General features: G+C 37.9%; 2 protein-coding genes across 2 annotated transcripts in view; both read right to left on the bottom strand.

Annotated features, from left to right (window-relative positions):
• The window catches only part of LOC128020216 (uncharacterized), a 426958-nt gene that overhangs the window by 104506 nt on the left and 299654 nt on the right, over window positions 1-22798 (bottom strand). The window lies entirely within an intron of this gene.
• Window positions 11525-21477, bottom strand: LOC128019336 (polypeptide N-acetylgalactosaminyltransferase 5-like). The gene is given in 12 exon segments (XM_052605317.1): window positions 11525-11620; window positions 11743-11823; window positions 11949-12278; window positions 12897-13014; window positions 16651-16770; window positions 16991-17034; window positions 17036-17127; window positions 17315-17434; window positions 20743-20909; window positions 21042-21205; window positions 21207-21378; window positions 21461-21477. Coding segments are annotated over 12 exon segments (1521 nt in total).

The raw sequence follows: 22798 nt of genomic DNA, 5'->3' as shown, positions 1-22798 counted from the left end.
AGTCTGGTGTTTGCTAGATAACAGGTGAGCCAGGGCATCAGCGCCAGAAGTGAATGAATGTAAACTTTATGAGTGAAAAGATCGCAAATCAAACACCGCATTGTTGTCGCCTCTCTGTTTATCTCTCAGAAAATAATAATAATAATACATCATAGCTACACGTTATATTATTTGTATATATTTAAAAGGCAAATTTTGAAAGCTTAGGCTACCATGATACGAATGAATGGAATAAGCACAGCGCGCTCACCAATCAAACAGCCGCGCTGCGCGTCTCAGTCTCTCAAAAACCAAATCAGTTCTCTCTCAAGAGTAGGCTAATGATCAGCTTAGATACGGATACATTGTCTACTTGTCCTACATGTTTGAATATTTACCTTTTGCTGGTTTGCGCGGCACACACACATCTGTTTAGTGAAGTTCATTAACATTAAGACTCGCTCAAAGTTTTCTGCGTAATGAGAATGTGCGCATTAAATGGATTCAGTCGTGTTCAAATGATCACTAAACGTTTGTCATGACATCTCTCTGCTTGCATGATAAATATTATTTTAGAAATTAATAATTTTTTCAGTTTAACATGACATACTTGTTCAGTGATAACTACGAAAAAATATATAAAAAGTCATAACAGTCTTATCAAGTAACTGTACGATGTTGTATCCGAATGCAGACAGGAAAAATTTTGTGATTGTTACAGATACAAATACTGGCTGTTACATGAAAATGTAAATATGTAATGTCATATATAAAGTTTTTAAAATTTACATATGTAATTGTTGCATAAGGCCATACATTAATACGCGTTTATTGATAAAAAAAAAGGCTATCTAGGTGAAGACCTAAATAAAACACAATCTAACAGGTAGAAAATTAAATTAGAAACATCTAAACTTTTCAGGTCGCAGTAAGTGCACCACTGGTCATGCACATCCTTTCCCGGAACAATACTGAAGGCTAAGGCAAGATGGAGAAACAGATGATCATAGTTGTACACGGATAGCCATTTTTTAAATGAATCTATTAGCAGAGCTACTGCAAGTGATTTTAAGTGCTGGAATTCCATTTATTCTTTGCTGAAACTTCTGCGTCATCATGGAGAGCGGGTCATGGTTGCCCAGCAACAGCAGACGCCACTAGCGAGCGCAGATTACAGAGTGCTTTGGATTAAGGAGAGCGGTGCGCCTAGCGTTTTCCACACGTTTTCAGTCGCGACATCATGCAAATGTGGTTTTGTTTTGAAGGAGAAATTTTTTATTTTATTTTTTTTCTGGACTCGGTCGAGACCAACTAGAAGACTTGGCGAGTCCAATGGCCAAGTCCGAGACAAGTCCGAGTGCAAATTCAACGAGTCCGAGACAAGTCCGAGACGACAGAAAAATGTCTCGAGTCCGGACTCGAGTCCAAGACCGGACTCGAGTACTACAGCCCTACCAGGAAGTATGACCATATTAGCCCGGTCCTGTCCACACTCCACTGGCTCCCTATCAAACATTGTATAGATTTTAAAATATTGCTTATTACTTATAAAGCCCTGAATGGTTTAGCACCTCAGTATTTGAATGAGCTCCTTTTACATCATACTCCTCTACGTCCGCTACGTTCTCAAAACTCGAATATCTAGAATATAAAACTAGAATATCAAAATCAACTGCGGGCGGCAGATCCTTTTCCTATTTGGTGCCTAAACTCTGGAATAACCTACCTAACATTGTTCGGGAGGCAGACACACTCTTGCAGTTTAAATCTAGATTAAAGACCCATTTCTTTAACCTGGCATACACATAACATACTAATATGCTTTTAATATCCAAATCCGTTAAAGGATTTTTAGGCTCCATTAATTAGGTAAACCGGAACCGGAAACACTTCACACAACACCGTACTTTCTACATCATTAGAAGAATGGCATCTACGCTAATATTTGTCTGTTTCTCTCTTGTTCCGAGGTCACTGTGGCCACCAGATCCAGTCTGTATCCAGATCAGAGGGTCACTGCAGTCACCCGGATCCAGTACGTTTCCAGACCAGATGGTGCATCAGCACCTATACAGATACAGATCCCCTGTAAAGACCTTGTCTCAGAGGACCACCAGGACAAGACCACAGGAAACAGATGATTCTTCTGCACAATCTGACTTTGCTGCAGCCTGGAATTGAACTACTGGTTTCGTCTGGTCAGAGGAGAACTGGCCCCCCAACTGAGCCTGGTTTCTCCCAAGGTTTTTTTCTCCATTCTGTCACCGATGGAGTTTCGGTTCCTTGCCGCTGTCGCCTCTGGCTTGCTTAGTTGGGGTCACTTCATCTACAGCAATATCATTGACTTCATTGCAAATAAATGCACAGACACTATTTAAACTGAACAGAGATGACATAACTGAATTCAATGATGAACTTGCCTTTAACTATCATTTTGCATTATTGAGACACTGTTTTCCAAATGAATGTTGTTCAGTGCTTTGACGCAATGTATTTTGTTTAAAGCACTATATAAATAAAGGTGATTGATTGATTGATTGATTTCACTGGGCACAGAGGTAGATTTTTGCCAGCAGTGGAAATCGCTGCTGGTTTGTCTTCCACCACTGAAGAGGATCCTCTCTAAGAGGAATCAAAGGCTCACTGAAAAAAATGTTTATCTCCACGTCAGCACCGGATGTGACTGGCCGGCTCTGTATTGCTACGGTATAAATCTTCCCAGGCGCTCAAGATTCCTGAACAGTTTCGTTTACAGCGGGTAAATGGTCCCACCTAGAGAACAACTGTAAAAAAAATTTTTTTTACCTCTTCCCAAAAGGGAAAACCACAAACAATCAAGAATGCATGATTATATGGTGTCATGGATTTGCAATCAAAAAATGTAGTTATAATGGAAGTCAGTGGGGCAAAAACAGCCACCAACAACAAATTAGGGAGAAAAAATGTAAATCTAATGCTGCACAAAAACTAACAATGCATCAAAGCCAATCTTGTTACTAATCTTTGACATGCCCATTGTCTATTGGCTTGTTAAGTCTGATGTCGCATAGCAGCGCTTCCTTGTCCAAATGCTCTATCAATTACCACAAGAAAACAACAAAAGGTGCTAATATAAACTCACAATTTTATAGAATACTAGCGGAAAAGTTATAATATTAACCTTTAACTCCATACCGAAGTACCAGATAGCCAGACAATGAAAATATTAATATAAAAAAAATATATATATAAATTATTTGTGTTTGGGACGCTGTGAACACTGAGACTGTAGTGTATATTGTAAGTTTGAAAGTGTTTAACTTAAATTATCTATATGAATAAACAGTGCTCATAAACGGCTCCTGAGGTCATATTCTCAAGTGAAGCAAGTTGAGGCCTGGACCCGGAAACAGTGCTTCTTACATCATCACTTAACAACCAAATACTTGCACCACCATTAAAAGGCAGCAGATGCATGAATACACTTTTATTCACTCCATGTAGTTCTAAGAGCTGAGGTGTACATTGTGATTTTCTGAAATACATTAAGGTAAGTGCGCAAAGGTATCTCTCACACACACTCTCTCTCTCTTTCTCACACACACACACACACACACACACACACACACACACACACACACACACACATACTCACTCAATATAATATGCTGTTATACTCCATATAGCTTCACATACAAGTCAGAAACTAAGCTTTTTTTGCACAGGCCTATCTAAAGGGTTAATGGTCCCACCTAGTGATCAACTGTAAAATTAACAAATTTTACCTCTTCCCAAAAGGGAAAACCACAAACAATCAAAAATGCATGATTACATAGTGTCATGGCTTTGCAATCAATAAATTTCATTATAATGGAAGTCAATGGGGAAAAAACAGCCACCAACAACAATTTAGGGAGAAATAAAAATCTAATGCTGCACAAAAACTAAAAATGCATCAAAGCCAATGTTGCTACTAGTCTTTGACATGCCCAAGACTGTTATAAAAAATAAAATAAATAAATGAATAAAAATTACTTTTATATTGAAAATATAGTGATTTTTTCCCCCCAAATCAGTGACATCATTTATGAACTTGGCAATTAAAGAGTTAAAATCTTGGATTTTTTTTTAAACATTTGGTAGTTTTCAGGACTGAGCTTGATTAACAGATTTATGCAAAAAAAAAATGGAGAAAAAAAAAAATACATTTTTACAGCAGTTTAATTGAGTGGATGTTTTCATCCCGAACAACTCGAAAGGGTAGTGAATTTGAACAATCCACAAGGGGTATATATATATATATATATATATATATATATATATATATATATATATATATATATATATATATATATACATACACATACAGAGCTGGGTAGATTACTTATGAATTGTAAAATTACTTTTCAGTTACTGATTACAAATTACATAAAAAAAATTGTAATCGGTAATATAATCTCTTAGATTACACATTTTTGGTAACGTAATCTGATTACTTTTGGATTACATTTATATTACATTTGTGCTAACCCTTATTTGATATCACATATATTCAGTTAGCCTGATCTTGTACTTTTTTGCAAAAATATATATATATATATATAAATTCTGCAAGAAGAGCCACAGTAGCTTCTTTTTCAACTGCAATATATGGGGAGTATTTACCTTGCTGTTAGAGTTTGCTAGTAACACTGGAAAAAAAAAAACTTTTACATGTCCTTCGGACAAGTAAATCAATCATGCACTAGTCAGAGTAAAAAAGTTACTTGTCCGGGGAAAATTTTTGTCACACATAAGGCATAATTAAAAAAATGCAAAGTGTTAGTAGTTTGAAAAAATCAAGAATAAAAACAGAGTTAATAATAATTATTGCTAAATGCTGGACCGTTCCCATTTCGCTCTGCATATGGAACCTGAAGATTTTTTTTAAACCAAGAATGAACCAAAATGAAAATGAAATGAAAACGTTTAGTTTTTTTATGCGTGCATATATATATATATATATATATATATATATATATATATATATATATATATATATATATATATATATATATATATATGTATGAAGCAGTCTAATCAGTGCTCTATCAGATATTACTTTAATAAGAATATTTTTTATATGTTCTTTAAATTGATTGCTGTTATGCTTTTTAACTTAAAAAGAATAAACTTTCTAACTTTTAAAAGTTAAATGGAGATGTCTACATTTACGTTGAATTCTTACATGTTATCCTTACATTAAATTAGAATAATAAGACATTATGGTTGTTATTATTATTCAAATGAAATCAGTATCAACAAACTCCATCTGTCCAAATGAATAAATCATGTTATTAGAATAATGTTTTACTTTTTTTGACATACAAAATATGAAATGCTAGAAAAATACAATGATACTTTTAAATATGATATTAAACCACCAGTAGGTGGTGACAAGACACTGTCTTAATGAGTGAATGGTTGATTCAACCGATTCGGTCAAACGGCTGATTCATTCAATAAATGAAGCAAGTAAACGTTTTCATGAATGGCTCACTGAATCATTGACTCATTTAAAAATGAATCATTTAGTAACGAAAGACTTGCTCTCAGATGCGCGACTGTTCTGCTTTGACTTTGCTTAGAACTATTTTTTGTTTGAAATGGAACAAAAACGACCCCTAATGTGTCTAAAATGTAAGTCATATTATTTGTTTATTTAACTGAAGATGTATAAAATCAATATCACATTTGCAATCGAGCTGAAAGTCGGAAAAACATCACTCCTGGTCGTGTGATTTTGCACATATTATACAGAATATTTATATTTTTTCAACCACAGTGTTTCTTTGTGTGTGCTGTTCTTATAGTTTTGATTTCTCCGCAAGTAAGACAGACTGCACGAGCCTCAACTGACGCGACCTTGATACTGTCAAATGTCAATACATCATCTGTTATTAGTCACCATTTACACTGAAAGTAATAAAATCAGAATCATTCTCTTAAAAGTTTTGGTGATGCCCTAGTTATTGTTTGTTATTAAAAGTTTGATCAGGTTACTTGTCCGTTCGGGCAAGTACAATTCTCTTTGACTTGCCCCTTTACAAAATCCACTTGTCCCGGACAAGCGTTAAATGTAGAGCCCTGGCTAATATATAGAGACCATTTCCAGGTCAAATATTCCATCTCAAAACACTTGAAGTGCATAAGGTAATGTTAGTAACAATGAAGATAAATAAACATTACTAAAACATATATTAAAGGACATGAAATTCCCAGCAATAACTTCAAAGAATTCCATGGACAGCAAATTAATCCATGGTAGGCAGAGTTTACACTGAATAGTGACATTTTCCCCCGTGTCTTTCTTTAAAAATTAAATGATATCTGAACATCCAGTGATTAAAGGCTGCGTTCCCCTCCATCTTCCATTATCTTGTTGCAGATTTATTCTGCGCGTGATTCTGACACCCCTCCCCCTCTCCGCCGAAAACTTGAAAAACGTATATAAGCGGCAGGTTTATTAGGAAAAAATATAAACGTAAAAAAAAAAGAAATTTAGGAGAATCAATTCATTGTGAATGACTTTTTTACCATTGTGTAAATAATATGTAATCATGTAATCCATAAAAAAGTAACTGTAATATGATTACGAGTACTTTAAAAAGTAGTTTACTCTAATTACAAGTACTTGAGTTTTGGAATCTGATTACGTAATCCAGATGTACATGTAATCCGTTACTACCCAGCTCTGTATATACATATATATATATATATATATATACACACACACACACACACACACACACACACACACACACACACACATATATACATACATACATACACACACCACATATATTTCACATATATTGCCCACCTCTTCCAAGTGGGCCAGGGCCGGCTTATCGAGCCGCGCCCGGGCACGGTTGGGAGCACACTAGTCAAACGAACCGCAATTTGGTGGTAAAACGCACTGGGGCACGGTTCAAACTGGCTAGTGTGAGTACACCCTAACTCAGATTGGAGGTTCACATTGCGACCGAAGGGAGCCGTGGGTCTTCTGCACCGGAAGAGGAGCCCTAGTCCGATACTGAGAAGGCAAATAGACGCGACTGATGGAGGGACTCCCGCTGCATCCGAAGGGAGCTGCACTGGAAGGGGGAGTCCCCCATTGCGGTTTTATGTGAGGCACGGTTTTTCGCCTCGGAGGGTTCTCCCAGCCTCCGTAGGGGGTTTGCAACTCTGCATCGGGAGTGTTGCCCCGGAGGGGAGAACCCTGATTGACGCTAACTGGAATACGACTGTTGGAGGGACTGCTGCACCGGAAAGGCAAGTCCCCCTTGCGAGGCATTGGTTTGATACGTCTGATGGAGGGCTCTCACTGCGACCGAAGGGAGCCAGCGGCTCTATTCCCCCGGGAGGGAGATCTCTGTCCGCCATTGAGCATGCAACATAACTCAGACGGGGGGCGGTGCGGTTCACCCTGTGACTGAAGGGAGCCGTGGTTCTGCTGCACCGGTAGGGGAGCCCCATCCAATGCAGAGTAGGCATCCGAACGGAGCTGTGGCTCTGCTGCACCGGAAGGTAGAGTCCCCCTTGTGACTGGATATGAGGCATGATTTTAAGCGTCGGATGGAGGGCTCTCAAAGCGACCAAAGGGGGCCACATTCCTGCTGAAACAAGCAGAAAAAACGCGACAGATGGAGGGACTCTCTCTGCGTCCGAAGGGAGCTGCGGCTCTGCTGCACTGGAGGGGAGAGTCCCCCTTTCGACTGAATAAGAGGCGTGGTTTGATGCATCGGATGGAGGGCTCCCACTGCGACCGAAGGGAGCCAACGGCTCTGCTGCACCGGGAGGGAGATCCCCCATCCACCGCCGAGCATGCATCATACTCAGAACGAAAGAATGAAGAATGACCCTACAACCAAAGAGATCTGATGGGTCAGCTGCACCGGGAGGGGAGCCCTGTCCGATGCAGAGTAGGCAAGAAAACACGACTGATGGAGGGACTCTCGCTGTGTCCGAAGGGAGCTGCGGCTCTGCTGCACTGGAAGGGAGAGTCCCGGAGCCTCCGGAGCAGATAAATTTGGGATGCTGTTTTCCCGTTGTAGTATGAAACTTGCTGTCCTGCGGCAAAACACGGGGGTAGTTGAGTTTTAGAAAAATTCTGAGTAATCATGTCAGTAAATGGTGAAATATGTCCCTAAATAATTGATCCTGCCAGAATAATTGCATGCAACTTATGTCTGTATCATCTCAGTGAGGTTTAAACATGCACAGTTAAACAAATGTAATGTCTTAAAACATTTTAGTGTGGATGACAACTCTGGAAAAATGCTTTTGCTTTGTGGTTAAAAAGTCGCATCGTCATCCGACAGAGTTAAGTCATAACGTTGTTTAACAAACTTTAGCGTCTTCATAAATCGCATTCTATATATAAAGTCTATTTAAATTGTTCAGATGAGCAAAGCACGAGGTTTCCTTGCATAATTAACATTTTAATTGTATGGTCAGACAGTTCATATATTGGTCTATATATTCACGTTCATGAATCGGGGATTAAACGTGGAATTATGTTTTGTATGCTAAATATATAAACAAGCATATGTGCACAGTACCTATAACTGCGCTTTGCATTTTGCAAGATTGACATGCTAAATGGCTAACTAACGGTTTACTCTCATCTATTTTGTTTACGAACGAGATAAGATATGTACCAGTTCATGGCATTTAAGAATGACATGTATCCATTTAATCAACTTGACGTGTACCGGTTCAGTCCTTTCGTTCACGAATGAGAGCTCTCGATCTCTTTCAGACTCATATAAAACTCGCTCATTGTGGATGACAACTCTGGAAAACTCTTCACTAATGAGAGTAAGCTGAGAACGATTCGTTCACCTAAAAGATTCGTTCAATAAGAACGATTATTTCACGAACGACACATCACTACAATGCACAGTCTTCGCCGCTAGTGGAGGCAGCATCGAACTGTGCCATGGACGAAAAAGCGAGAGAGGCTTGCTGCGGTGAGAACTGGGGCACGGCCCAGGCTGGTTGAAAGCCTGCTGCTGATGTGATCCAGCATTATAAGAGAGCCCGGTCTTGGCGGGACAATCGTGTTGTCAAGTGAGGCGAGCTCGGGGATTTGCACAATCTTTTGGCCACAAAGTGTGGCTTGGCGAGAAGAGCAGCTGACGCGATGATGCTTGTTGGTGTTCAGCGGCCATGTTTGGTGGGGTAGGAGTGATCATGGGTGCAGCAAAAAGCGGAAGATCTGAAAAATCCCCATTATAGATATCTTCGTCGGAAGGAAAATTGGGCCTGTGGTAAGATGACAGACAGAGGGAACCAAATGCTGACAAACCGTCCATGCCTAAAAACTGTCGTGGGACAGGAGGTAGGAAGACTGGATATATATATATATATATATATATATATATATATATATATATATATAATTACGCTGATGATAAGCTAAACAAGATGCATCTGTTGCCAAATTGGATGTGTTACGTCCTCTGGACTTAATTGTTTATTATCTTCTTTGTTGTGGTGATATTTGTTGTGCAGTTTCCTTCCTTTCTCTCTTTATCCCTTTCTCTCTTTATCTCTCTTCCTCTACGCAGTGTTAATTGGATGCAGCTGCAGGTGATTATGTGGAGGATGGAGCATGCTTAAAAGCTGAGGAGGATGTCACTGAAGGGGCGCGCGTCGGTCATTCGATATGTGGGTTGTCGTTTGACGTGGTTGGTTCGGCGTTGTGAGCTCGCTGTGTATGCGCGTTGCAGAGCTCCACGGTATTGGCCGCTGCTGTTCTGCCCGCCGTCTCCTGCCCCAGACATTCATCACACTGGTTGTCCTGATGGTAGCTGTTAAGTGGTTGCCGTTCGAGTGAGAGTTCTTTGTTCTTATGTTTGCTTTAAAGTAATCTTTTGTTTGTTTTGGAAGCCGTAGGGAGGAGGATGCCATTTGTTTTATGATCCCTTGTTTTCTCCTGTTTTTGGACAGCTAAGGAGTAAAGGGGAGACTGATGTATTTTGTTTTGGGTTTTGGTTTTGTTAGGTAAGTTAATGTTTAATCATGTCTTAGTTCCTCTTTTGTTTGTTATTTTGGCTATAACCCCTCCTGAAGATTCACGCTTCCTGTTATGTTACTTTGTGAATTAAAACGTTTCTCTCTTAAGTATAATCCCGCTCCGTTGTGTTTGTGTCAGCTGGGACAGGAGAGGGGCGGGCCTAGTCTAAATTCTTTATTTTAACTTTGTCCGGAATCCCCGACCCTAGACTGGGGGGAGGACGTGACAGATGATTATCTGATCGTGCTCCTCTCGAACTTTGTTAATAAAACCACATATATATGTACATTTGAAGAAAAAAAAGGTAAATAAAAAAAAATATATATATATACTTTTTTTTTTCTTCATTCAGTGACCAATAACAGAACATAACAAAGAGTTTCACTTACTTTTGTCTGACTTCTCCAAAAGTCAAGTGAAGCCAGCCACTCTTGATTCCCAATGCCTCTGAATAGAGGAATCGATTCTTTTTGGAATCTATTCCCAGCCCTACCTTACTTTGATCCAATTAGCTTTAAAAAAAAAAAAAAAGCCCTGAAAACTCTATTTGCAGAGGACTTTTTTCATTTGTCTACTATCATAAAGATAGTGAAGAATGCTGTCCAGTGATGTTCAAGACAAGAAATAGAAAACCACTGTTGCCAAAAAAAAAAAAAAAAAAGGAAAAAGATATCATGCCAATCCCCCAATAGGTTATGGCCATGCACCACCACCCAAAGAATCAAGAAAGATATATCAATCTGTTAGTCCTTTTCATGTCCAGTCTGGGTGAGGTGTTGAGTCAAATTAAGATGCAGACTCCACTCCAGGCATCTTTCTGTCAATGCCAATATTAATAAACTGAAACAGATTTGAATCAGAAATCCCCAAAATAATTGGTCAAAAGTCTTCAAAACTTAGATGTGGAGCTTTTCCTGCTAAAGGTGGACCTGCATTTTACTAAATCAAAGGTTTCACTTACTTTCTTCACCCTGTATTGTGAATCATTAATCAATATATTCAATGCAAATAACACAAAAGTAAATTTATGTGTTATTAATGTAGTCAGATTGCATTTATCTATAATTGTAAAAAAACAAAGATCAAACTAGATTTATGAGTAATCAATGCAGAGATACAGATAATTTTAAAAGGCTCACAAAATTATTATTGCCACCTTATGCACAACCGCATGCACATACCTTACTGCCTACATGCATTGTTAAAACAAAACAGCTTTTGACAAAAACAATTCTTCAACAATACTGAAATTCACATGAAATTTTCTAAAAGCAAAGAGGATTTTATGTATGGGCTGACAGTGTCAGTTCAGTGTCCTTTATACAATTTCTGTTAAAACATTTGGAACAATTATATTGGGATAATATTTAATATCTCCTGTCCCACCATTCACACCATTTATTAATGAACTTATCAATGGTACTATCCCTAGAGATTAGATTTTGCGCTGTACTTCCCAAACCATTAGACTTATGTATCCAGCGGAGATGTGGCTTAGTGCTTTCACATGGTTCCATGATAATCTTTTTTTCCTGAGGAGCCAAACAGGAAGTGTTCTGTCGAAGCATCCTTAACCAGGTGTAGCTGAAGTGTAAGACTCTGTGAGGAATGAAAAAAACAGAAACTGGACTATTGCTTTGCAATGAAAGATTATACAGTAAAATAGAATATACAAAAAAAAAAAAAAAAAAAAAAAAACAACAACTTTGATTTGGATTTACCTTATTACGGAGATCACATTTATCAAAAAATAAAATGTCCCTGTGAAATACCAAACATTTCTTGGTTCCAACACTGAAAATCTAAAAAAAAAAATTAAAAAATAAAACACTTTGTATGTTTGTAATATTAGTAACAGAAGTTTTAGGTGTATTCAGTGAATACAGTATATTTTTGAAGTGATAGTTGCATAAAGGATTTTACCTACCAGTCCTTCTGCTTTGACCAGAGGGGCGTCCAGATCCGGGTAGACATTCTCCAAGTACCATTTAAAGCTTTTACACTTGAGTTTTTTTTTTTTTCTCAGCTCAATCTGTTCTGTCAGATTTCCTATCTCAGTTTTGTCCAGCAGGTGGTGGTAACCATGGCCATAAAATAGCTCTTTATATTCATCCAGCCACACCTCTGCAACCCTGGCCAAGTTTCTTTCGACCGTATTCACACGGTTTTTGGGGAACTTGTAAGGGTTATTGCCACGGAAGATATGTCCGACATGTGAACAGGGGATGATTTCAATCTCTCCACCACACATCCAGATCTACAGCGCAAATAACACATTACCTGCTGCCATTAGGGAACAATTATTTCAGTATGGCTCAATAAAAGTTCAAAAAAGGACTCGTATCAAATGTATATATATATATATATATATATATATATATATATATATATATATATATATATATATATATATATATATATATTTTATTTATTTATTTTTTTATTTTTTTTAAGGTCCCTAAACTATTAAGAAAAAGCTGAGACATTATTCTGTTTGTCCCAAATGTATGTAAGCTCTATTAACTAAAGGGAAGCAGCTTTTGACTCTCATTAACTCGAACACACCATCCTAATACTGTGTGTACATTAAAAGTCAAAGGACTTTATTCACAGATGGGTTAGACTAAACCAGGGTTAGGCCATAGTTCAATTAGGACATTTAAGTCATTTTTTATTAACATGCCTTAAAAAATAAAATAAAAATAAAAAACATTAATGGTGTGCATCTTTTGACAAAATAAAGTCAGTGATATATTTTAACATCAATTGGTGCAAGTTTCTTTCAGTTGAAACAATTCAGACTTACATTTTACTCTGTGGCTTAAGCCTTGTCTGTAAAACTGGGGGAAAATGTCTGAACATATGGCTTATTTACCTTGAAAGAGATTTCCATGTTTTCCCCACCCCAGACATCTAGGCCTGGGTCATATGCCCCCAGCTCATAGAAATAGCTCTTGTCTATTGAGAAAAGACCCCCTGCCATAACAGGACATCTGTGCAAGAAAAGAAAAACTACGATACACGGTCACCTTAAACTACAGTTATAAATATATATATATATATATATATATATTAATTATTAGTGTGTATCTGCTTAAACATGAATATCAATTATACAGTCACACAAATTATGTTCCATTCATGTTTGTTCCATGTCTTTAACACTGGGGCAGACCAGGCTAAAAGTTTAACTAAAAAAAAAAAAAAAAAAAAAGGTAAGCCTAACAACAAACATAACACCGTATAATGGAGTACAGCAAAAATTAGTCAATGGTGCTCATGGCCCTGGCTTGTTCATCTTTCCAAATGAATCAGTTGTTCACATTATTTATTTATTTTTTTGTTTTGTTTCACTGTAAGCTTTTTCTTTTCTTTTTTTTGGTACATTGACTATATTAAACTATCAAACTATAATAAAATAACATGAATAAACAGTATCATATAGTCAGCCTGTTGAACAATTTACACAGATTTTAATCTACGAGAACTAAAAGGATTATTTATCCTGTGGCTCTCTCTGGTGGACAGTGTTTTGTATAATGGCCTTGATCGCTTTCATTCCTATTGATATAAAATTGTTGATATTTTAGGAACTGCTGTTATCTTCTGAGCAAATTCATGAAATTTAACATGTACTCAGAATGTCTAGTTATATATTGGTCCATATGTGCACACTTACATATAAAAAGGTTCCATTTGTTAACATGAATTAACCACATCAGTTAACATGAATTAACAATGAAACATACTTGTAAAGTATTTATTAAAGGTGCTGTAGGGAACTTTTGTAAAAAAATATTTTTTACATATTTATTAAACCTGTCATTATGTCCTGACAGTAGAATATGAGACAGATAATCTGTGAAAAAAATCAAGCTCCTCTGGCTCCTCCCAGTGGTCCTATTGCCATTTGCAGAAAGTCATGCGCTCCCGGTAAAAAATAACCAATCAGAGCTGTGGTCCGTAACTTTGTTTGTGTTCAAAATGTAGAAGAAGGAACATAAGCGAGTACACCATGAATCCATTTTCCAAACCGTGTTTTTAGCTTGTCCTGAATCACTAGGGTGCACCTATAATAAGTGTTTATATTCGGACTATTTTAGATTGCTTCGGGGGTACCACGGCGGAGTAACCCAGTACCTTTGTGATTCTTCATAGACATAAACAGAGAGAAGTAGTTCCGGCTACAATGTTCTTCCGCAAGACTCAAGCAGTTATGTTTATTAACCGCTAGAGCGTCAAAAGTTACCAACTGCAGCTTTAATGTCAGTTCATATTAATTGCAACATTTACTAATACATATTAAAATCCAAATATTCATCTGTTCATATTAGTTATTGGACCTGAGTTTGTACTTTTATTAATTAATGTTAACAAAGAAGAATAAATACTGTAATGTGATGCTCATTGTTAGTTAATATTGGTTAATGTTTTAATTTAAATGAACTAATTAACCTTTATATAAAGTTGTTATCAAATTATCAAAATTGTTTTGATTGTCTGGGGCATCTCAAGATTGGGAATATCAAATTTTGTTTGAAAAAATATTATTATTTATATTATATTATTAATATTATATTATTATTAACTCAAAATGTTGAAAAACTTCACACGTAAATAAACAAATACATGAATGACCGATTCAAGGGCACTGAAGGAATTGGGATTTAATTGAGATTTTAACCATTATAGCTGCAGAGTTATTTGCAAAAACACATACGGAATAACCTTGTGATCGATTTCCACTAAATTTGATAAACACGTTAAAGCAGTAATTCAGCCAAAAATGTACATTTGCTCAAAATGTAATTAGCTTCAAGTATTCCAAGATGTAGATAAGTTTGATTTTAGCATTTCATCACTTGCTCACTAATGGATCCTTTGCAGTGAATGGGTGCCGTCAGTATGAGAGGTGATACCTCACTCAAACAGCTGATAAAAGTATCATAATAATCCACAAGTAATCGATACCAATCGAGACCCAATGCAGTCGCTGTAATTTTGTTAATTCCTACCCTGGCCTTGGCTGTAAGAGTCTTGTCGTGTGTGTTATTAAAATCTCCTTGACGATTGGTAAGGTATTTTTAATCTGTTCCTGTATTGGGATGAGAGAGAACCAATCTAACAGAGTCTCGTTTTTGTGTATAGGTTTGGGGAAGCCAGTAGCTGCTTTTCATTCGAGGCACTCGTGTCCTTTCACATTTGCATTGCTGTCCTGTTTCCAGAAACTATTTTTTTATTATTATTTTCTTTTTTTCCCCAAATAATACTTTGGGTTTCTAATATTATTTTCTTGTTTTCAAATATTCTTTTTTTCTCGATTTCTTTCGATTTGTTTCTGTTTCCATCTATTTGTTTGTTTCTGTGGTAGGTTTATATTGTTGTTTGGTTTCTTTTTTTGATTATATTGTGATTTATTTTCTGGCCACATGCTCTTCTCCAGTGGCTGTGTTTATTCCATATATTTGGATATCTGTTAAATTTTGATTTTCTTTTGTATTCATTTATATTGTTACTGTGACCTCCCCGCGAGGCGACTGCAGATTTTATATTTGCAAAAGTATTTCTTTTTTTTCTTTTTTTGTTTAATTAACCTAGTTTTTAAATAAACTGTTTATTTGATATATATCATATTTTTGTCTTGGCATAGTCTGGGCACCAGGGCAGAGGACCAGCTTATTTTAGGTGGTGGCACCTCCGTCACAGTGTGCAGTGATTTCTCACAGTGTGTTGTGGTGCGTCTTCAAGTGTGTGTGTGTGTGTGCACACCGTGATTCACTTATAGGTGGTGTGGTCTGGTCAGCCGCTGTCCTGTGGTAAGCTCCAGCCCCTTGCCTTTTGCCGTTGTATTAAATTTCTCTTGGTGGCCCATTGGGCTGAATAACCAAATGCTCCATTGCCTATTTTAATATTGGTTTTAACTGTCAATAAAAAGATTATTTTTATATTGTTACCTCTGTCTCTGACTCGTGTATATAATTGGTGATCCGAACCTGTGTTTGCCCTTTTAAAAGGTGGTTTGATTAAAATATTGAAATTCCCATTGTGGCGTAGTCTGGTTATATTTATTATTGTAAGTCGCTCCCCCGTGACGTAACATTTTCAGTCTCCACCGACCCTTGTGCCACACCAGCATCATCCCTAGCTGCGGTGTCCATAATTTAGTGAAGACTGATGCTTGGATCCCTAATGATGTAAGGATTTGGTGTTTTTCTTTTAACTTAATAAGTCAAGCTCAGTTGACAAAATCAAGGGGAAATAATAATCTGATTTCCTGTAATTTGTGGGGAAACTTAATGTTTAACATCTCTTTCTGTTGACAGACAGATTTTAATGAAAGATAATACAACTTGTGAATGTTTGTAGTGAATCGGGTGATTCAGTAAAACGCTATAAAATATGAAACTATTTTCTTTGTAACCTGTAAAAAAGTACAACTAAACTAATCAAAGAACAAATCTTAACAAATAAATAAATAATTTTGGTGTCTGGGCCACAAACCTCATCATTATGATACGAATTTGAAAGATGTACTTGTTATACATTAAATAACTAGAGACAGCAAATCTGATCGGCCAACTTGCAATGAGTACTGTATATATTGAGTATGCCATTTCGTTGATGTTAACCTGATGGGGTCTGAATCCTTGACCTGGTTCTTTCTAATATATTCCTTAGGTAGCGCGCTCCAGCCAAACACCAGCGGCCATCTGAAAATTCCTCTTTGGAAGTTATCAACAAGCATGTAACTGCGTGGACAAAAATTAATAAATGAATACACTGTAGTGCTTGAATTTTAACAGTTCAGTGCAGCAGTGGAGGAATGGTACATTGGAAAGAGGTATTGAGTCTCACAGGGACATGGATATGTGCTAAGGTAATGTAGTAGCACCATAGTATACTTTGTGCCTTGTACAAAATAGGGAGCACAACATTTATTTAATTGCATTACTGAAGAAACTTCCTTACCTCATGTCCTTATTACTGATGACCTCAATAACAGGACAGAAAGCGGTTTTTGCTGTCCAGGTAAATTCTTTCTAACAGTGGCTCTAGCCACCCCACATTACACTCAATGTGAGAGTCCAGGAATGTCAATACTTCACCTGCAAATAAAACAACATCAGCTAAAACAACCAATAAATCCAAACACTAAAACGATTATGCATTGTTTATAGTATGAATAATGGAAATGTCCATTCAATGTATTCCAAACTGATTAAATTAAGCTCAAATCCATGGACTGAAGATTTGCTGCTAAACTTAATTGAACTGAATGTGAGTGTACAGTACCTGTAGCAGCGGCAGCCCCTGCTATCCTGGCTCTGATTAGGCCTTGTCTCTCCTTTAGACGGATGATTCGTACTTTAGGGAACTGAGACATATAAACATCCAACTGTTCCATCAGGTAGTCTAGAGGAGAAACAGAAATAAGATTCCTCATAGAGAAACAAAAATGAGACCCAGGACTAACAGCTTAAAAAAATTCTTCAAATTGTAGGTACTTTTCTCTATTTTATGACAATTTTAAAGAAAAATGCTTAAAAAAACCTTTTCAATATTAAGATCAAAATATAATAACATTTAACTTCATTCACAAATCAGGCAACCAACTGGACCTCATCTACACGTGCTGTTGCTCTGTGGAAAACTCTTCAGTTGCTCCACTGCACACCTCAGACCACTTCCTCATTACTGCTAACCTAGCACTTACTCCTGAAGCGGCTCACACTCAAACGCAGGAACCTACGCTCACTCTCTCCATCTCGCCTATCTTCTGTGGTTTCATCCTCGCTTCCTGCACTCTAACAGTTTTCAGACACGAACAGCGCTACGGACACTCTTTGCTCCACTTTAACATCTTGCTTGGACAACTTTTGCTCACTGTTGTCTAGACCAGCACGCACTGCCCCATCTGGCCCCTGGCTGTCCGAGGTTCTCCGTGAACATCGCTCTAAACTCAGGGCTGCAGAGAGGAAATGGCAGAAATAAAGAAACTCTACCGACCTCAGTGTGTATCAGTCTCTCCTCTCTTCCTTCTCTGCAAATGTCTTCACGGCTAAAACATCCTACTACCACAACAAAATTAACAGCTGTTGTGACGCTCGGACACTCTTCAAGACTTTCTCTTCTCTTCTTAATCCGCCACCACCACCTCCTCCATCGACAGACTGAGGACAACTTCACAATGACCGACACACACTCTTTCTCCTCCTTCTCCCCACACCTTAAGAGATGGACGTTTCTAAACTTCTGTCCAATCATCCTACTACTTGTCTACTTGATCCGATCCCCACTCACCTCCTTCAAGCGATCTCTTCTTCAGTCATACCTTCGCTTAATCACATTATCAACTCCTCTCATCACTCTGGAACATTTCCCTCAGCATTCAAGCAGGCTCGGGTAAGCCCACTGCTAAAGAAACCATCTCTAAATCCAGCGCTTCTTGAAAACTACAGACCGGTATCCCTTCTTCCATTCATTGCAAAGACACTTGAGCGAGCTGTGTTCAACCAGCTTTCTATGTTCCTTGTACAGAACAACCTCCTGTGGACAGCAACCAATCTGGCTTCAAAAGTGGCCACTCAACTGAGACTGCTCTGCTCTCGGTTACTGAAGCCCTGCGACTAACAAGAGCAGCTTCAAAATCCTCAGTACTCATCTTACTGGACCTGTCTGCTGCTTTTGACACCGTTAATCACCAGATTCTCCTGTCCACCCTCAGAAAGATGGGCATCTCTGGAATCGCACTCCAGTGGGTTAAGTCCTACCTCTCTGACAGATCCTTCAGTGTGTCTTGGAGGGGTGATGTTTCTAAGTCACAACACCTTGCTACTGGGGTTCCTCAAAGCTCAGTACTTGGACCACTTCTCTTCTCTGTCTACATGACGTCATTAGGATCTGTCATTCAGAAGCATGGTTTTTCTTACCACTGCTATGCTGATGACACCCAACTCTACTTCTCATTTCAACCAGATGACCTGACGCTACCTGCTCACATTTCAGCCTGTCTGAGTGACATTTCTAGCTGGATGAATGACCATCACCTTCAGCTTAACCTTACGAAGACAGAACTCCTGGTGATTCCAGCTAACCCATTGCTTCATCACAACTTCTCTATACAGCTGGGTTCGTCAACCATTACTCCTTCGAGGACAGCCAGAAACCTAGGAGTTGTTATGGATCATCATTTAAGCTCCAAAGACCACATTGCTACAACAACCCGGTCCTGCAGGTTTGCCTTATACAACATTAGGAAGATTAGACCCTTCCTGTCAGAGCAAGCCACCCAACTTCTTGTCCAAGCTCTTGTTCTCTCCAGACTGGACTATTGTAATGCTCTCCTGGCGGGCCTTCCTACATGTACTGTCAAGCCTGCATTTACTGTGCAATTGATCCAGAATGCAGTAGCAAGGGTTGTCTTCAATGAGACAAAAAAAGCTCACGTTACTCCACTCCTCATCAGGTTACACTGGCTACCAGTAGCTGCTCGTATCAAAATCAAGGTACTGATGCTTGTGTACAAGACAACCACTGGCACGGCACCAACATACCTAAACTCACTGCTTAAATCTTATGTGCCCTCCAGAAGATCGCGCTCTGCAAGTGAACGACGCCTTGTGGTGCCAACCCAAAGAAGTTCAAAATCACTCTCACAGACCTTTTCCTGGACTGTGCCCAGCTGGTGGAATGAACTCCCAATCTCAATTCGTACAGCTGAGACTTTACTCATTTTCAAGAAACATCTAAAGACTCATCTTTTTCGACAGCACTTAACCAACTAATACTAGCACTTTTTCTTTTCATTTATTAAAAAAAAAAAAAAAAACCTGGCTATGTGTTCTATCCTAGACTAACTGAGACTTGTCATGGCACTTGTATACTGTTGTTGTTCTCTTGTTGACCTGACTGCTTCTATTGTTCACATTTGTAAGATCGCTATGGATAAAAGCATCTGCTAAATGTAAATTTGACTTGAATGACCTTTTCCCACCATAAAAAAAAAAAAAAAAAAAAAATAAAAATAAATAATATATATATATATATACTCCTGTTCAGATGTTTTAACTTTCCTTTCGAAAGAAATGTACAGCAAAAAAATCAAGAAACACCTTTTTTTTTATGTACTGTATTTGGTGTACAATTCATTCTTACAACAACTAATTGTTGCTACAACAACCACACAGATTTACTCAAAATCTTTTTCTTCAGTTTTCACATTTAGTATCAGGGGTGCTTTCTTTACCATGCTAACAGCATTCTACATAATGTGTCAAACTATATTTGACTTGATTTAGCTGTGTCTGAATGCAAGATTGCGTATAATGTGAATTTCAAAGTCCCCCAATCACATATTATACCAACATTCTCTTGAAGAATGAATGTCATTTACACTTACATTTTTATGATATATTTTAGGACTTGAGATGTTTTGTCACAGATTAAGCAAGTGTACAGTTTGAAAAATATTTACTTTTCAGAAATTCAAACGAACAAAGTAGTACCTTAGAATTAACTACCTACTGTATGGATGTATGTGATACATGAGCTTGTTTTGGACCATTTTTACCACTGTATTTAGTGCTGCTCTCTTGTAAGTTTGGATCAACCAAAATGGATTTCAATACTATGTGTAAAGCTTTTAACTATTAGATGTAATTCCTGTCAATTAACTTGAGTTAAAAAAAAAAAAAATTAAAATGTGAGCAAATTCCTTAAACCTTTGGTGCTGCAGTCATCCACCAGAATAATCTCTTTCAGCAGGTGTGAAGGAGACCTGTTGAGCACACTGTGCACGGAGCGCAGCAGAGTGGACCAGACCTCATCCACATAACAGAAGATCACACTGGTACTGGGCAGGTCATCATGCACAAGGTTTTCTGAACATCTAAACAACACAGGATAAGAAGCTGTTACACATATACTGTTTCATTGTTACATGTTCTTGCCATAACATAAAATGTGCCATGACCTGCAGGACTACAAATAAAAAAAAAATGAATCTATGGTTCACACTCACATTTGAGGTCTGGTGTCTGGGATCGCTCTGTCTATTGGTATCTGTTCACTCAGGAATACATTAAAAAATCCTTCACTCCAGCATCTACGACTGTCTAGTTCTTTATCTCTGGGAACACTTGCAAGCTGTCCAAACTGTCCCACAGCCCTTGGATCTCTGGGGCCTGTCTGTCACATCTAGGGCCATAACCTTATGATGCCCTCCTGACCTCCTCACCTGCACACTTGTAGAGTGCAGTACTCGTACTGCCTCCTCTGCTGGGTTTCGAGCTGGGTCCTTCAGTTCACTTAGATTTTTAATAATGTCTGGTTTTGTTTTGTTGAAAGTACATGTTTCACTGTATAGTCAAGAATGTTATTCACTTCGTCACTGTCTACCGGTTTAAGCAATTCATTACTCAAGTTCTTTTGTAAACTCACATCTGCATGTACTTCATTTTGCAACATCGCTAGTGTGTCATTAATGTGATGTCCTTTTTTACAATCTCTTCTTTGAGTACAGAAGGGTGGATTTTATCATGGACAGCAGGCAGTGCTTTAGTAAGTAAATGTGCCCTAACATGTAGATTTGCTTCTGTCCATTAACAGCAGCTTTTATTTTGTTTATCTTTGCAGTGATATTGTTCACATTGCCATAAATAACAACAGTTTTTGACTGATTTAATTTTTCAGGGATGCTAATAATGGTTCCTTTCACATTTGAGTTCACAATTAGATTAACTTTGGTTTGATTTTCTGGCCTCACCTTTGGCCACTTTCTGTAAACCTGATCAATTTTCCTTTCAAACCGGTTGCTATTTAAAAAAAAAATCCCTCTTGTTTACTTTTTGCCGTGGATTTTTGAGCACATGCTCTACATTGTCTTTCCTCCTTCCCTGTTTTAGTACAATCTCTCTCTCTTTGAGATCCTGATTCGCTTCATTCATGGAGATTCGCAGTGCTGCGATGTCAAAAAAGAGCCAAATTACAGATGCGATAAATACAAAAGCAAGGACTCTCCCATTGCCTCTTAAATACTTCTTCAACCTCATTATTTTAATGCTATAAAGTCTTTCCAAGTCTTTTCAGTTCACGCTCAGTTCAGCGCTGAAAGAGTGACTCCTCATTCTAAAACTGAGGTGACTTTCTGAAATATTAAGAAATCGGAAACAAATTAGAAACAGAGACATGATGTATGTTAACGCAGCTAAAAATGGAATCAGTTTTAAACAACATGCATAGCATAGAACCCACAAAAGAAGCAGGAAATGAAACACAGAACTAAAATGAAACTAATTTGTGTCGCTGTGGTTGTGTTACTGAAGCTATCGCGATAATAAAAAACGGGATTTGATTGTGGATCACCTGGATTTACCACTGCCTATGGGATTTACAGATGATGTTCATTCCACTCACGACTGCTGTAAATAAATAATTTTAGTGCACAAAAACTTTTTAGTAAATGCAGTCAGTGCAAGACATAGAGTTTGCCAAAGCTAAATGTATCCACAGAAGGGCATACCGAACTAAAAAAATATGGAGGCTGTTTGAGGCGAAACCCATTGAAAACTTGTGATACACACTGAAACACTTGCGATACACACTGAAACACTTGCGATACACACTGAAACACTTGCGATAGGTTTTAGGCCCCACCATAGCACAGAAACTGCACTTGTTAAAATTACAAATGACCTGCTCTTTGCGTCAGATCAAGGCTGCATCTCATTTCTAGTCTTACTTGATCTTAGTGCTGCGTTCGACACCATAGATCATGAC

This window comes from Carassius gibelio, chromosome A9 (genome assembly GCF_023724105.1).
Source record: "Carassius gibelio isolate Cgi1373 ecotype wild population from Czech Republic chromosome A9, carGib1.2-hapl.c, whole genome shotgun sequence".
NCBI classification, from domain to species: Eukaryota; Metazoa; Chordata; class Actinopteri; order Cypriniformes; family Cyprinidae; genus Carassius; species Carassius gibelio.
Note: the sequence above shows the minus strand (reverse complement) of the source record. Positions and strands in the feature narration are given on the sequence as shown.